This window comes from Pempheris klunzingeri, chromosome 4 (assembly GCF_042242105.1).
Source record: "Pempheris klunzingeri isolate RE-2024b chromosome 4, fPemKlu1.hap1, whole genome shotgun sequence".
NCBI classification, from domain to species: domain Eukaryota; kingdom Metazoa; phylum Chordata; class Actinopteri; order Acropomatiformes; family Pempheridae; genus Pempheris; species Pempheris klunzingeri.
Window position 1 is genome coordinate 25,879,484 of NC_092015.1, and position 18,020 is coordinate 25,897,503.

Sequence of the window (18,020 nt, forward strand, 5' to 3'; positions counted from 1 at the left end):
GAAGCAGAAAATGTGCTCAAAAACACACTCACACACACACACACACACACACACTCAGTACTGTCAGTGCATCTGCAAAGTCAGTCTCACAGTTCCAGAGTTCCCACTGTGAAATGGGTGTAAAATTCCACAACATTCCATGACAAAGTTCCATTGCTGAGCTGGAACGCATCTGAAAACGGACTTTTAATGCTATATAATGCTTAACGTGCGATAAAACGCGAAGTATGTGTAACATTTTGTGAAATTGTGAAAGAAATCACTAAATCCTCCCACTGCCCCTGCTCGGCACTGACTTAACAAAATCTATGAATTCCATGACGGAGTTAAACGACCTCATCCCATGTTATAATGAGCACACTGACCGCCTCCATCTCCCCCACTCACACCTGATGCTATGAGATCAGCGTACACACCGACACAGGTAGGCAGATACAAAGAGGTTCCCTTCCCGTGCAGTGCACTCATTTTCAACGGCCGCTCTCCCTCCTCCCTGACATTCACTTTTAAATACATTCTTAACCGCTTTGCCTTTTAAAGCTACGATGCAGAACTACAATTTGCAGAAGGTAGCAATTTAGAAGAGCCTTATGCAAAGGTTAGTTTGTCACTCCAAGTCTTCCCTTTAAAAGGGAACATGGCGGTAAGAGAGCATGACTGCCACCTTTTGGACGACTTGTGCAACTACAATGGTCACTGCATGTCCTTTTTGCATTAATTATTGAACTATCAGTGGAAACTTGGTTAAAACCTTAAATGAATGACCAGTATTTTCCTAATTCTACAGCCAATTACAAACCTACATGCATATACATACAGATACATACATATATACTGATAAACAATGTCCTTATATCTGCTTACTACATTCCAGTGTAGTAAGAGGGGTTAAAGTTAAATATTAAATATTACCCATTTTCCAGTTAAGTCGCAGAAATTCATACAAACATATGTCTACCTACCCCGTCCCACAGCGACATCCAATAATAATGAGACACTACCATGACTGGAGTCTCTGGAGGCATGAGGGCATCCCTGACATGTGGTGTGGTGGCGGAACAACATGATAAATGACTTTAATAGAAGCAGTCATATTTTATTCCACGATAATTTGGTTAGCCTGCCTGTGTGCAGTGTTTAATGATAACATCCTGCTGCCTGCCTGCCTGCCTGCCTGACACATGCTTGTGTCACAGCGTGGACAGTTGGGAGCTCGTTGTGCGAGTTAAATATAAGATGATTCTTGGCCTCAGGATTTTGGTTTCTCTTCATATTCCTAACCATTGTTCTGATAAGATAATCAGCAAATAACGATTCTATCTTTATACAGATATTTCAGAGTAATTGTCCCAAAGTGCCTTCTTTGACCAGGTAAGTGATAGTTATAACGGATGACCACAATTTTCATCATTTCTAGGACAATTTCCACTTCCATTTGCCCCGAGGAGTAAACGGATGCTACAGAAGCGCTCATGCCATGATAAATATTGGTCTTTCTCTAATTTCCTCACAGAAAATCAATAAAGTTTTATGATGCACTTTAGGTATTGTTGGTAATATTTTTTCTAGGAGTGAGCCGACTTAATGTAGCAGAAACAGCGGTGAATGAAAATGTTTTTCTTCAAGCAGAGGATGAAATGCACTGTGGCCCACTGCGTGCAAACAGGTAATGCAGAGAAGCTGGATATTAAAATAGATTGTACACCAGTGGAACCTGTCACTGTCACTACTCGCCCACTTATCATCTGCTGATAGTGGCTGCTGGCCAGTCAGTGGGTGCATTCTTGTGAGTTAGGTGTCAGTCGTTGTCTGGTGACTACCTCCACAGAAGTCAGACCATTGTATTGGTCTGGGTGTTGTGGAAGTAAATCCCATGCATTTCAGTGCAGAGTGGATGTTATCACATGATGAGATTCATTTACACAACACAGAAAATACAGCATAAATGTCCAAAGGCAAGACTGGTTTAAGTTTAAATGACTAACTTTTCACCTTGTTTTCTCACTTCAACCAGAATTAAAAAAAAAAAACCCCATAAAAGTCTAAACTCACAAAGTCAGCCATGTGGCCTGCATGAGCATGAACAGAAACAAGTGCACACCTTCAGTGACAATACTCTCAGAGGGAAATTATTAGACATTTTATTTTCTCCACTCGTATCACTTCAATTTTGGTCGGCCTCAGTAAACTAAACGACCCCAAACTGACTGGAGATAAGACAGGGAGTGATGTCCTGGGCATTGAAACCAATAAAACAGGATTTTACATCCCATGTGAGCTTCTGTCTTCTGTATCAAACAGCCTGCACAGCTTTGAGGAACTTGATGTTTCACTTTCTATCCCACCGCAAACCTCGGTTTACCATCACGTCCAGAGACAAGAATCGTTTACATTTCCTCTCTCCAGTAATTCACAGAGTCATATGACCAGATTTCCACAGAGGCCTCGCATGTACGGAGGCATAAGCTCTCTCACACACACACACACACACAGAGTTCACATTTGCATTCACACAACACTGCATAATGTCCTGTACGTCAGTGGTTCCCAACCTTTTCACGTCTGATGACCCCCACAACTGTGCCAGGCACCCGTCCTATTACAAATGTGTTCATTTGAATGGATTTTAAACTGAAGACATTTTAACACCATCAGTTCTATCACAAGATACATGAAGTAACATCTTCAGACAGTTGAGCTGAGAGTGTTTAGTTTGCTTTGGTCGAGTTTCTATTTGAACTAATAGCAGTTGTTCTGATAGCAGCCAACCATTTCAACCATTTCTCCAAGACTTCAGGCTAACCATTTCCACTGTTTACCCATCCATTTAGTTACTCACACCGTCTATTTCAAGCATTTATGTAATCATTTCAGCTGACTGACCTCTCGGCTCCCTTGCTAACTAGTTTTCACACACTCTTAACTCTAGCACTAAGTGCTCACTCTTGACCGAATGAGTTGATATTTGGTTATAATCCAAACATCATTTCTATTTTTTCAAATTAGTTGAGCCACTCTACAATCTTTGTGCCATATACAGTAGCCCCTGGCAACTGCAGAACAACACCCCCGCCCAATCCCTCCCACACACACACACACTGGTCATGTGAGGGGTCTTTGTGGCCTCTCTGCTGGGTCATGTGAGCGGGGGCTCAGTGCTGACTCGGCCCCACTTCAAACACTGACAAAGGAATCTACCGTACGCAAATATACAGCGGCATAAAGTACAAGTAATATGCATGATTTCAAGGGGAAAGAGCACTGCAGAGGTAGAGAGAGTGTGTTAAGAGACTCTGTCTGTTATCAGTGAGTGTGTGTGGAAGGTGGACGCAGGGAGGACGGTGCGGCTGGGTAAATGATGGCAGTATTGATCTCCAATGCTCTTTTATAGGCCTGTCATGTCAGTTTAGCACCTTGGCAACACTGGCTTTAGAGCTACATCAATACTGAACTCTGGCACTCAGCAACAGACAGATAGTACGAGACAGATAGAGAGAGCAAGAGGGAGGACAAGTTAACAGAAAGTAGTAAATACCAAGTGCAACATCAGGGTGAGGACTTTACCGCTCTGACCTTTAGAGTGAAGTAAAGTGAGGTCACAAACGCCAAAGTTATCCATGTGTCCCTCAAAGATTCGTGATTCGTAATTACAGGAATGCTTCACTTTTAGACCAATACTGTGGGTCAGTGATGCCTGCCAGGTCGTAGTCGGCCTCCTAGACACACTGACAGTCAGGTTTTTAAGCAGTCGTCACACACGGCCTCCTGACGCTTGTTTAAATGCTGAAACGGATTTGTAGTGTTGTAGCCGGAGAAGCAGTCAGAGAATTGGAGTAAGTCATTTCTACTTGGCTGATTTGTCCCAAATCTGATCTCTATCAGCTTTGTCAGTCACTAGGGAGGCAGCGGACAGTAGCATTGGACATTTAGCCTCTACGACTTTATGAAGAATGACTGCAAGCATGAGACATTGTTGAATACGGACTGATCCAGCCAGCTTTCAGAGTGCTCACATGTGAATCTCTAAATTGTTGTCAGTGATCTGGGGTCAAAAATGGGTTTGATGTAGCGCCTTTGAATTGTTTGTCCACTTCCACGCGTGCTGCAGTTGTGCAGATTAAGTGACACCTGGTGTTGGATGGCATTCACTCGGAATAGATTCTTTTGAAAGCTGCGTCCTCTGATGCTGCAGCTCTGTTTGGTGAAGCAGAAAATGAACCCTGTTTGCATTATCTGATAGTCACTAAGTATTGGATTTTATCTGCTTTATCTATTACTCCAGCACTGCACTTGTACTCTTATCAACCCCAAGGTTTAATTACAATGTTTGGATCTGTGGGGATTAATGTTCAATTATGGGCCTTTCCGCTGTTTTTTGTTTGTTCCTAGATGAAAATCATACAACTGAATGTGTTGCAGTATGTAACATAAAGCCAAGACACAAATATGGAAATGAGAAATTAATACTTTTCAGACAGTTTAAGCTTATATTTATTTAAAACTACATCTAATACACCCCAATCACATCGCCTAAGTGGGTGCATATGTATAGCAGTGTGTGTGTGTGTGTGTGTGTGACTAACCGGTCACAGGAGCAGGCCACCAGCACGCAGAGCAGGTTGTAGATGATGAAGGTGAAGATGACAGCTGTTATGGTGCCACGGGGGATGGAGTAGCTGGGATTCTTCAGTTCCCCTGGTAGATAAGACAGGTTAACTGTGTGTTCATGCACAGCTAATACAGTCTCACACACACACACACACAGAAGCTTCCCTAACCTACCTGACATGTTGGAACCAGCCATGATGCCGGTGCAGCCATTAAACATAACAGCGAAAACAGTGGCAAAGGTCATCAAAGTTCCCGTTGTGTAATCCACGGTGTAATCAGCTGCGAGGAAAGATAACAACAGGTAAGTCGCTGTAGTTGTATTTTTTATCAGCATCATCACTCTAACGGGAAGTTCAATTTAGCCTGTTGGCAGACACTCTGCTCCAGCAAACATCATCATGTTTTATAGCATTTGAGAAAACCACTTTCAACACATCTTTTCTGTTGTTTTACGACAGCATCTGCTCAATGACAGGATGCTGGATCTCATTTATAAAAACAAGTCTACCTTGGCGTTTTTATGATGTATGTGTATAATTGGACATACATACATATCATATGTACCAAAGAGACCTTTGATTACTATTCCCAGACCTGTCAGACATGGATCATGACTGTCACTTAAAATTCAGAAAAAACACTTGCTCTTGTTTTTCTATTAATGAATAATAGCATTTTGACCTGAACGGGTCTCAACAAGAACAAAACGGACAGGGTTTTATTGATTAATGAAGATAAACATACATTGTATTGTATGAAAGTAAACACAGAAAATAATCTAGCAACTCCTTTTAACTAATATAACAACACTGATAATTGTAAACACTCAATACACCAGTTTGATGGAATGAAACAAACATGCAGAAACAACCAGAGAAGCAGAAACTGTACCTCTATTTCACTCGGCCATTTTGCTCCTTACAATGTAAATTAGACATATCCAGAGACCATTATTAGCCACCAACCATGTGATTGCCATTTTCTCTGGACATGTAAAATCCTAATCTGACACGTCTATGTGTGTGTGTATGTTTGTGCTCTTTAGTCCGACTTTGGGATTATTCAAAACTTGAATGCGTAATAGTTCTCACGTGTGCCTCAGTGCATGCCGAGCTACAGCAATTGGCTTAGCAATCATGTGCTTGGGTATAAATCCCTGAAAACAGAGCAGAGGGCTTGGCTAGTTTTCCAGGGACATTAAAATCCAGAGAACATGCAGAATATCTAATTACAGATCAATCAAAACTTATGTACGTCCAGAAAAGCAGGGACACGCAGGTGGAACCTAAACAAAGGCTCTGCAGACGCTCGGCTTTGTCCCAGCTGTGCTAATGCCAGCTGTGTGAAAGGGTGGGAAGCCAGTGAGGGATCCTGTCCTCGTCACTGCAGTAGGGACTCCTACTGGTTGGCATAGGTATCGACCCAAAGGGGTTTTGGATCCAGCTGAATAGTGGGAAATTCAATGCATATAACCCAATTCTACTTAAAGGAATAGCTTGACATTTTGGGAACTGTGCTTATTTGCTTTCTTGCCAAGAGTTCAATGAGAAGAGTAAGACCACTCTCATGTCTGTCAGGTTGATATGAAGCTACCTTCAGCAGCTGGTTAGCTTAGCTTAGCACAAAGAGCACCTCAGAAGTTCACCAATAAACATGTTTTCTCTTGCAAAAACCTGGGGGGAAAACCTGGGGCAAACACCTGGGCAATTTCCTGGAGTCTTATCATTAACGTGAGGTTGCCTGGCAACTAGCGGTGACTCCAGAAAGTCTCCTGAAATGTCCGCAAGAGACATTTAGCTCCCAGCACTCTCTTCAGGCGTGCAGTGAAGATAGCAGTGCAAAGGGCTGCAGTGCAGGGGAAAGTGGCATTCGAGATGGGGAAAGAGAAATAGGAAAAAAGCTCTGTGTGGATTCACTGAAATGTTGTGCACGTACATTAGATGTACTGTTAAGTCTATGTCATTGAGATCATGCTTCCAATGAGCAAACATTTAATATGAAAAGTCCAAATCTGCATTGTTCTCACATTGGATCAAGCACCAAATCAGTTCTTAGGCTGTATTATAATCATCTTTTGAAGGTTGTTGCAATACAATAAATCAAGGGAATTAGCAAAATACCTTTTCCATCCCAGTTAATGGCTGTACAACACAAAGCTTGTTAGCAGCCTTTGAGGGGAAAAAAAGTGCTGAAATGCTTTCTACAGTGTGACAGCTTAACAACGGGCTAAAACTAGTCAAAGCCTTAGATTGTATGTTGATGCTTATTTCTAATAAGTTATCAAAACTAAGTAATGTGGTGGTTAAACTAATCGACCACAAACCCACTGCTGTTCACCTCTGTTCTATATACACATTTAAGTTAGTCTAGTCTGCCTGAAGTCTTGTGGCTTAGTGCTGAGCTGAGTGCTTTCAGAGAGCTGCAAGAGACCAAGAGTGTGATCACCACTTCCTTTGGTAAAAACCCAAGTGGGAATGATTACCATGTTCTGTAGTTACATTTTGTTTCCAAGTAAAATCCAAGTAAATTAGGAATTTGAGCAATATAGTAAATTAAATTTAGATTAATTAACATTATAACTTCACTTTAAATTGAGGTCTTCCAACACATTTTTGTCCAATTCAACAAATAATGCTGAGCAATTTTTACATTATTAACATCAGTCATACAATCTAAATTTGATGGTGTCGTTGAACAAAGGAAGTTAGCAAACCACAGATCAAACAAAGCACCACCACCCTGAGAGTGATATGTGAATGCAGTCTTATTTTTGGCCCAGCCTCATCCACCTTACCCCACAGATTCCCGAGCAGTGTGTCCAACTTGAAGCCAGTAAAGTTGGCTGTGGTGGGCAGCACGGGGCCTGTTCCATTGGCTATCAGGCTGGTTGTTGCAGATCTGGGCAGGACGATGGTGCGCGGGCCTACGGCGAAGAAGCTGATGAAGATGGTGCACAGGACAAACATGACGATGAGGAAGATGAGGAAGGTGGCCTTGGCGTAGATGTGGGCTCCCACCAGGCACACCAGCAGGCACAGCAGGGCAACAGCGGTGGCGTAAAGCAGAGACCACCAGTAGCCCGACGGGAGGACCTGGTAGGAAAAAGAGGCCACGGTCCCGTCTAGCAGTCGACAAGATGGTAAAAGGTGTCGAGGCAGAAAGAAAAAAAGAAGAAGAAAGACTTGTTAAGGCTTTTAAATGACTGACAGAATATGATCAGTATATGAGTATAATGTAATAACTTAACATACATTTGAAGTGATGCACTGAAAAAGCTTTGAAAGACAAAAATAGCTTTTCAGGGGAGTGAACAACAGTGCCTGTATCCTCAGTCTAACTGCCCTGCAACAGAAAAACCCAATTTTTTAAGCTTTATTAAACCAGGGAGCACTGCCTGAGCTTCATCCTGTTTTCTAGAAACTTCCTGCTTTCATGGTTTTAAGAACAGTAGAAGGACACGCCAACCTCTCTCTTCATTGTGTTGGCACTGCAAGAACTGGAAACCATGGTTCTTTGAACACTGTTTTGAGGGGTTTCTTTAGCTTCTACTTCAGAGCAGATACCCTCCCAGCACAACAGGAATCTTCAGTGATGCAAGTGTACGGTGACCTGTCCAGGCGTAAGTGTACACTTATTGGTCAAACGCATGAGCCAACAAGGAACTGTCATTTTCACTAACTCATGTAAAACATTAGCTGTGTGAACAACAGACGATCCAAATACAAACAACAGCCTGGATGCTAAAATGGACTGTCAGTGAAGTCAGTAGATGTTGTATGTCGCACATAAAGCTTGCATCATTTCAGCATTACTACTGGCAGTGCGAATGCAAGCAGGAAAAAAGGTTGAAGGGACGTAGGTCTCGGGTGCACTCCCAGTGGGCAGTTCAGTCCAAAAACGCCTTATGTGTCAGCACTATTATTGACTGGCAGCCGGTCCAGGGATCAGCGCCAGGCCTCAAAACCCTCTAAAAGAATAAGCAGGTGTTGCTGGTGAATGAATGGAAGGACCAGAACAGTGTGTAATTCAGATACCTCATTAAATAAGTTAGAGTCACATTGATGTGTAAGGTTGGTAGAAGGATTGGTATATTAATATGTGTGTGTGTGTGTGTGTGTGTGTGTGTATAAAACTTTCAGCGTTGTGACACTGAGGATTGCTCACCTTCTGGCACTCCAAAGGTGGCCACGATGGCTTCAACCAGCCCCAGCACAAAGAGAGCACAGCCGCACACATTAGCCAGGAAGAACATGATGCCAATACTGCCTCCGAACTCTGGGCCCAGCGCTCGGCTGATCATGTCTGAGTGAAGTTAAGGCAAAGGGCGCTTGTTTGCTAGATTTGCATAAAGCCTCTAAACTGCGGGAATCAACTAGTGAGGCTCTGTCCAAAGGTGCCCAACACCTTCATAAGCCACCATCAATGTCTGGATATAAAAACAAAGACTACTTTCATCTTACTTTATTTCTGGGCTCATGCCACAGGCAAATGACTGTTGTTGGAAGATAGTAAGCTACTGAATCACTGCATATGATCCATGTTAAACGTTTATATTATCATCTGCAGGAGGTCACTAATGCAACAACTGGTGACTAGAGGCAGGGCTGTTTACTGGAAGTGTTTCATCTTGAGAAAATGATTGACATGGAGATTGCCTGTCGTAACTGATAAAGAGAACTGATTGGGGTAATTTACCAATAGCCTGGCAGAGTAACATACCGGCCTCTATCTAAAGTAGTTATTGTGCTGCGTATGAATGAATCAGTAGTGTTACACACAGTGCTATATATAATTCACGGAGCCCTATCCTAGAATAAGGACAGCTTATCTTTGTTTAATGCAACAAGGAGTTCTACGAGTGTGTGCTGTCGATGTCTTGATCATTGACAATGTTACTGGTATTACGCTGACTGTCACATGCTAGTGTCACATGATGGTGTGTGTGTGTGTGTGTGAGTAGGATACAATAGGCTCCTCCGGCATCCAGGGCTCCGTTGGTGGAGATGGCACAGACCGACAGCACGGTCATGCAGATGATGAAGTAGGCCACCAGGAACATGGCAATAGCTTGGTACAGTCCAGACTGGCCCACCACGAATCCTAGTCAGACAAAACACAAGCACAGTCAGCCAAAAAAAACACTGACCAGCTGGTCGAAAGCAGAACATCAGGCTTGGCAGTTTCATCCGTGTGGTAAAGAAGGGAAGTTGATCATTCCCAGGAGGGATGCCCATACGCACTACAGAGGATGTGAGCATTCAGAACAACAGCAATACACTCTGTTACCGTCATCAGGTCAGCTATGTGTGTATGATTAGAGGAAATGTGCTTTTAGTTTGAGGAATTCCTGCTTTTAAGAAATCAAACTGAAAGTGAACATTCCATAAAAGAACTCATCACAACATTCAACTCTTTGAGAGTGAAACTTGAATCACATGTTGAATGTGATCCAAGGTTCCTCTCTGTGGCTTTACTGTAAGACCCACTCCACTGTCTGTGGGTCTAAGATCTGTAGCAGAAAATAAAGAGGAGCTGGGTTCATATCAGGAACTAATTTATCAAAGAGAAAGAAAAAAGAGACACATTTATATAGTATATAAAACTATAAAATGTAAATCACATTATCATCATCAAGTAGTTAAACCTACATTCTTACCTACTTACCTACATTCACACACTGAAGCCTTGCTGGCTTAGCAGAACTAAACTTATTACTCCTTCTTTATCACGTTCAAAATGTACATGAAAAATATCCCAATTAGCTTACACTCGGTTTCCAGTTTATCAGGCACACCTAGCTAAATCCAGTGTAGACTACCACAAAAGACTGACATAAATCCCTTCCTGAAGGTTCTGATGGTCAGTGTTTGTTGAAACAGTTTCAGATTGGCGATGGTTCAAATGTATGCTCATTATGGGGATGTGTCTAATAGAGTGCTCAGTGCATGTATGAGCCAACATCTATCAATGAATCTTCAAAGTGAACGGACTGTAGTATAATAGCGTTTAGCAGTGGAGCCGGTGCTTCAGCCATCATACACCTTATGTTCCTTCCCCATTAAACGCTTATTACAAGACCACAAAAGCAATCAAATGTGACAACCCTGCTGTAAATGATGCTAAAAAGGCTGCTGGGTAATTACACTTCTGTATAGTGTTTGTATGTGCTAGTTGTGTACTGATCTGAATGTACATTTGAATAGTGATGTGTTCACCTGACTGTGAATCTTTTTATTGTGATCAAACTTTTGTTGAGGTTCGAGATACACACTGATAATCAATAACAACAGCAAACATAATATTCAATAATCAAAACAAAACAGAGCTTATGGCAACACCCCCCCTCCTGTCCCCCACACAGATCATCACATAAGTCACTGGGGAATGTGGGTCCGGATGGCAACACAAAAACATTACATTAATGATTGTATTTTAGTTCAAGTACTTGTCCAGGAGAACATTCTTCTTTAGCACCTTGCATCCCAGCCAGTGACAGACAAGCCATTGTGGCTCTGCACATCACAAAACCTTTTGGCAATAAGGAGCGAAACACTTTCAAAATGAGTGAAGAGGAGAAAGATCCTGTCCATGTGCACGAAAGACAGAGAGTGCTGCGCGACGGCACTCTGCCTGGCACGGGCATCAAAATATACTGAGGGTTTGCTCCATTTCTGAGGCAATTTGGCGAACGGATATAATTAATAATTATCAAAGATAAATATCACTCAATGGGACTTCAAAGTCCACCTCAGTTGGGGCTCGTTAAATGTAGAAAAGAAAAAGAAAAAGCCAATTTAACTGATTCAGTCTCATAAAATAACTAAGCTGTTCATTTGGTCATTTGGTTACTAATTACCTTAATAACTAAAACCAAAGTTACCATATTGACAGCTAGTTGAAGGATTTTGGTGTTCTAGACATCTAGAGGTTGGCAGTAATCACTCACAACATTAAAGAAAATGTGTGTATTAAAATACAAATGAAACATACAAACAATCTAACTAATTGTGCCTAGTTAAAGAACAATGGTGTGTGTGTGAATATGTAAAATAGTGTGTGACTGTGTAAAAGACTGTAAGATGGAGGACTACAAAAGGTGGGAGAACCAAATGGAGAAAATGGCTGCCACTTAGTCCCCCTGCTGTGTGGGTGAGAGGAGGACAAAGGTCCACGTCTGTGTGATGGCTTTGTCTCCCGGAAAGGCCCATCTGTATGGGTTCATATGTGATGTATATGTAAGATAAAAGGTGCCAGGTTAAGAGAGGATGAGTAGAACTGACCAACTTAACGGTGTGTGGCTACACAGTAAATTAACACATCACAATAGTTAAAACTCACTGAACAGCATTAAAGCAAATCAAAGCCAACACATGAACAAGGTTATACCATAGTTTAGCCATGTTTACAGTTATGCTAAGCTATGTATATGTCCAGTTAGAGTTTGTTACCAATGTGCTGCAAATCTGTTGGTGAGCCAGGCTGGAAGAAGGTTGTGGTTCTGTGTCCTTGCTGTCCTGGTGGCAGGCTGGTGTGCTCCTGTTGCCTTCAAGATCTGCCTGCTTTGAGTCATGCATGGCACTGGCTTGGTTCAGGCAGGAACCTGAGGCATGAGAAAGGTGGTCTGCTTGGTACAGGCCACACTGAGGCTGGAACTAGAGAAGAAAGCTGCAGGCCTGGAACTGTACCCTCAATCGTGTAGTCCTCACGATTCGGTGGAGCCCAACAAGTGAATGTTGGTGACGGAGTAAGCTTCAAGAACCTTTTTGTGGGAGTGAGACAAGAGCCCCTTTTCCACCAACATTTCCAGGAACTTTTATTACCAGAGGAATTCCTGGTGTGTGGTTTGCATTTCCACCGCACCTCAAAGTTCCGGAACATTTATTCAAATCAGGCTGATGACGTATGGGGGAGTGCCAGATTATGCCGGTCTGTGGCCCAGTATGGCGTCGAGCTGGTCCTACCAGTTGTTAGTAAGGCAGTCTAATGTATACAAGTCTAAAGTCTGAAGACTGCGACTGTTGTGGTCCTTCAGCTTCTTAAAATCTTGCATAAGTTTCTTCAACTTTTCACAAATTTGTTTCGGCATGTGCCCTACATTTAGCTCCACCAGCTTGTCGGCTACTCTTCCATAGTCCCGCTGAATTTCTTCTTCTGCAAATACACTCAAAAGAGCCTGGACCTCGTCGTCTGTCCACTTCTCGTAGCTTCTCTTCTTTTGCTCCATTTTCCAAATGATCAAAACACAAACGAAGTGAAGCTTGTAGAAATGAAATAAACAAGTTTGCAGCCACACTGGAACGGAAGTGCGGAACGCTGCAAGTGTGTTCCACCAATCAGAGTTCTTCAGCACACAGCCCCGCCCCTCAAGAATTCCGGGTAACCTGAAAAGTCCTACCCTCCTACTAGGTACTTTTTTCGGGGGAAGTTTGGGGTTGAGGGAAAGTTTTTTCCCTGAGTAATTTCTGTGGAAATGCACCAAGGTTTTTCAAAAATCTCGGGTAAATGAGAAAAGTTCCTGCGGTGGAGAAGGGGCTACGGTCAGTGTAAGAAGTTGAAGTGGATCTGCTGGTGATTGGGATTTTCAGGAGGTATCAGCTATACATTTCCAATAACCATGAATCACTTTGCTGATTTGAATCATTTAGTTCAGTTCAGGTCAAAGTGATTCATGGCTTCTACCTCTAGTTTCCCATTTTTACTTTAGCCTCATTGATGTGAATGTGGTGAACAAAATGTTAGAAACACCTCTCTGTAAAATGCTATAACGCAATTCAACAGCACCACAGACTACAGCCTCCAATATGACCACAGATTTCAATAAATACCTCCCTAAAACACTTTGAAAACAAACGGAACAGTATAACCTTCATAAAAGGTATAATAGGAAATATGGCAGGATTGTTGTATCGCTGCAAACTGATAGTGCCAACATAACTGTAGGGATTTTTTCACATACTAGCTTTGCTCCTGCATGCCACAACATACTTAAGTACGTGAGCACTGGATACGATGACTGATGGGTACTCATAATCATGATAGCTTGTCTGAGGTCACTACTCCCTTTAAAATAAACGCGCACATGTCTATTGTAAAGTGCACAGTAAATGGAGATTTCATTGTGGAATTGTTAGCAAAGATTACTATTAAGTCCAAGTTTAGGACAGTTCTTAAGTTAACCTTCACATCAAAATCTCTGAACTAGCTTCACAGGATTTGACAGTGTTCAGTCCTGTCAGTTTAAAAGAGAATGGTTGGTTAGAGTATCTTAAACCTCACATCTTCATAAGCAGAGTCATGCACATCTAATCACAGTGTGAAACCAGTATCACTTTATATCATGTTATACACACATTTTCCCCATCATCTCCACTTTCTGCTTTCTACTACTATGAGGTCTGGCTGCATGTATGTATTTACACACCATCACGGACTGTGGCGGACAGCATAAAGCACAAGGCTCCTGTCATGATCTCATTTTGCGGCTGCAATACTGCCGCTTTGGGCATCACGTGATCACAAAGCTTCAGAACCAAAATCGAATGGGAAAGGCAAGACGCCAGAGTGTGGGGATTTTCTTTGTTCAAATGGCAGTTTTAAGCAAATTTTGATATAATAAATGTTTAATTTTATCATAATAGATATCTGATATAGATATATTCCAATTGACTATGATTATAATAAGTGTATATGATTTCAAAGATACGCTATCCAACAATACGCAAGTCTCTTCATCGTCAATTATGTTGACGCTTTCACAGCTGATAAATCTACAATAGTTTCACATCCATAATGAAACCAGTGTTACTTCCTGTGTAGTCAGGCATGTTACAGTGTGAGAATAGTAGTCTTAAGTCCTACACAGACAGCTACTATGTGTGTCTGTGTGTGTGTGTGTGTGTGTGTGTGTACAACATGTGTGTCCACTGCACAGCAGCTGACATCTCATGAGACTGAGGGGGGAGGGGGGTGGAAGGGGTGGAGGAGAGTGGGGTGTAAATGGAGAGAAAGAGTTATAAAATAACTTGGAATTATAACAGGGAGGAAAAACCCACAACATCCAATTAACCGAGCAGAGATAAGAGAGAAGATGGAGTTACGTGTGAAAGGCTGGTGTTTGATGCCCCTCAGCTGACAGAAGCCTCTTTTTTATGCCTTGACTGCAGAAATGTGAGACTGTGGACTGTATAATATACATTCTCCCAGCTTCACACTCACATTTTTCACAGGAAAACTGGACTTTTACCCTCCTGATGTGGAACAAAATGACTTATTTGAGCTATTTTAACCTTTAACTCACACAACATTACTCAAAATAAAAAAATAAAAACACATATCCTTCCTATAAATTATGTTGGACCCACAACAATAAGGAGGTGAATTTGATTTGATCTGTAGAAACCAGTAAGTTTCCCTTTACCACAGATAATAACACTTACCAAACGTTATAACTACTCTATTTCATGGAACTTTTCAGAGTGGGGCCCATTTGACTGGTCAAATTATAACCTAAACAATCAAGAAATAGGTCCAGCAAGTGTCAGTCTTTATATTTTTGATGTGAACATCTTTACCATTCAAAATTAAAGAGAAGTGTGGTCAAACATTTAGCTCTTATCCAATGATTTGTATGGAAAGAGCTAGTAATAAATCTAATAAAGACGTGTGGGCTGGCAATCTTCTCACTGAACTAAATTGCAACATGTATTGACACAATATAGATAGATCGATTTAACTGGTGACTTAACCCCCATCAAAACAAATGTGAGCACTTCATAATCAAGCAATGCACAAAAAGGTTGCATTAGCCAAGACTCGTCACTGACACTGACAGAGACCCAAAACAGAAATAGGACCTTGGTTTGGAGTGCAGCTGTATATCAGTACTGAAGTTATGACCTCAAAGCTTAGAAATCCCTCTGCAAATCACCTGCTTCTCAATCTAAATCTATGCAATTAATGAGGGCAATTAAAAGCAATTAAGCCTTTTAATTGATTCGTCATATCACTTTGAATGGCATGTGGCACAACTTTATTTCAATACAGTCAACCCACCAGATTGGTTCACACTGCTCACCAGTATTCTGAGCTCTATACATGTTGGTATTACTGAAACAAATCAAACAGTATGCAAATATTGTGAATACCGAATTCACCGGTGGCTGATAAAAATGGCCAAACTCACGTTATAAACATTGAACCTTCACTGACAAGCAAGGCAACATTAAAATCTCAGAAATCTGAATGGGATTTGGCGTACTTGTGTCGTTCAGACATCACAGAACAGTGTGCAGTTATTTAATTGGACATCTGTGATCTTCATCACTCACCTATTCTGAGAAACACGACCACGCTGAACATCGACAGCAGGGTCGGGATCACCACACCGAAGAAGATGGACAGCTTCTTTGGTTCCCGCTGAGGGGCAGACCTCTGCCTGGGGCTGCCCGGGTGCTGCTGCAGGGCCTGCCCGGCCGGAGGAGCCCGCGGTTCGGACTCATTGACGCTGGCGGAGAGGCGGTAGTGGAGGAGAGGAGTCCGCTCGGTCATAGTGAAACCTGCCTGGACACTCGCCTCACTACTTCACGGTGTGCTCCAAATGATCTCGGAGCGACCTGCCACCTCAGCTGCGCTCTTACAATGAGTTTGTAATGTTTTTCTGGGAAGTTACTGACGCGAACTGATTTCTGGTGAACTGGTAAAACGTTCCCCAGCTACATAGCGAAGCAGGAAACGGGTGCTTTCGTTATCAAAATAAATAAAATAATAAAATAATGTACAATAAAACCAGCGTGGTAAACCTGCCTGTCCGAAGGAGCAGTCGTCACACACAGCACTAAAAAGTCAGTTTAATCCAGTTTCTCATGATCACTTCTTAGTAAAATAACCGAGTTAAATATCATGTGATGTACAAAAGTTGACCCGCCTCAATTACTAGTACAATTTCCTGTTTCAACCTTCAGTATAAAAGCTAGTCACAATACTTGCAAGGCACTCAAAATGGATATAAATGAGGTATTTTAACAGGAATATGCAGCATTTCTTTGTGTCATAATGATTAACCGAAAACAAGAAAAGAAACGCTGAGTGCTCCAATATATAAACCTACGTACGTCATGTTTTAAAGATAAATCCTGCCATTTCCGGTTTTGTCCTTCCTGCCTGTGTGTAGCTTGACTGCGCTCTCCAGCCTGTTGCCTTCGGTCATATGATCAGGCTGCCTGGGCCAATCAGAGCGCTGCATTCTTCCGGCAACCTGCTGATGGGAGTCACATTAAGTGAAACACAGAAACACCGTTTAAACTCTGGGATTCGATGTGCGCATGATTTTACCTTCAAAACAGAAGTTTAAATGAAGTTAAAAGAAGATAAAAACATACTAAGAATCTAATTCTAGACTAATTAAGAATCGATACATGCATTAGGAACTGCATTTGTTTAGTGAAACTTACAAAGTAAAAAAGTCAGTCTTTTTGCCAACAATAGTATCTTGCATGGATCAGCGAGGCTATGAGTGCACAGTGGAACATGTCACTCCTCCTCTTTCACTTGCGTGTTCTCAAAGAATGATGAAGCAACACGTGGTAAATATTAAGGCTTTTATTTTGAAAGTTACAACTGGGTTAACACTTATGATAAAGGTGATCCAAATAATACAGAGTAGTGCAACAGTGTGGTGGCCCCTCCCAAACAGTCTAAGGTCCTCCCTAGTAAATAAATAACACATAACCGAGTATTTTCTAGACACTATAGTGATTTAGCAAGAATGATATATTATTGATAAAATACTGCAGCATTAACACTTTTATATTACATATACATATATATATATTTTCATATCTACAAAATATATAAAAGTAATCAGATAAACTCTCTGTGCTCATACATAGATACATTGACACATCTGGATTTCCTGATATCTCCTAATATCCTAAATATAGGCGCTCACCGATTTTGTTTTGGCACACAACAGCTTTCACATTTGACTTTCACGTCATCAGAGGTGACATTTGGGGCACTGATGAGTGCTTTAACAAAATCAACAGTAGTATCTTTAAATGTACCTGCTTCACATTTTTAAGATCTTATTTGCATTTAAATGTTTCTATTCCTTCTTTTACTCCTGACTTGTAGAAAAATTACCTCTCAAAATGATGATCAAAGTCATCCTGCAGCCCACGGCTTTACAATGTTCAGAGTTACATTTGCTGGACTTTCACAGACTGGGAAGAAGAAGAGAAGAGATGATCATGTTCTTTGTTTCCATGAGCAGATCTCTGTAGGTCTCATCCAGCACCCACAGATGGCGCTACAGTCACAGGTTTGATTACACATTGCAAGAACAAGTTTGACCAAAGTGCCATAGCAAGCTCATTTAGTCATATAATGCTACTGTAGGCAAATGAGCAAAT

General features: G+C 41.7%; 1 protein-coding gene across 1 annotated transcript in view; it reads right to left on the minus strand.

Moving 5' to 3' along the window:
• LOC139200010 (solute carrier family 12 member 9) overlaps nt 1-16,174 on the minus strand; it is a 62,649-nt gene extending 46,475 nt beyond the window's left edge. Inside the window, exons 1-6 of the mRNA XM_070829239.1 lie at nt 15,939-16,174; nt 9,577-9,711; nt 8,776-8,913; nt 7,406-7,732; nt 4,783-4,890; nt 4,584-4,695 (exon numbers count right to left, since the gene is read on the minus strand). Of these exons, the coding sequence (XP_070685340.1) occupies nt 4,584-4,695; nt 4,783-4,890; nt 7,406-7,732; nt 8,776-8,913; nt 9,577-9,711; nt 15,939-16,158 (1,040 nt within the window). The 5' untranslated portion in view covers nt 16,159-16,174. The remainder of the gene's footprint in view (nt 1-4,583; nt 4,696-4,782; nt 4,891-7,405; nt 7,733-8,775; nt 8,914-9,576; nt 9,712-15,938) is intronic.
• Between the last annotated feature and the right edge of the window lie 1,846 nt (nt 16,175-18,020).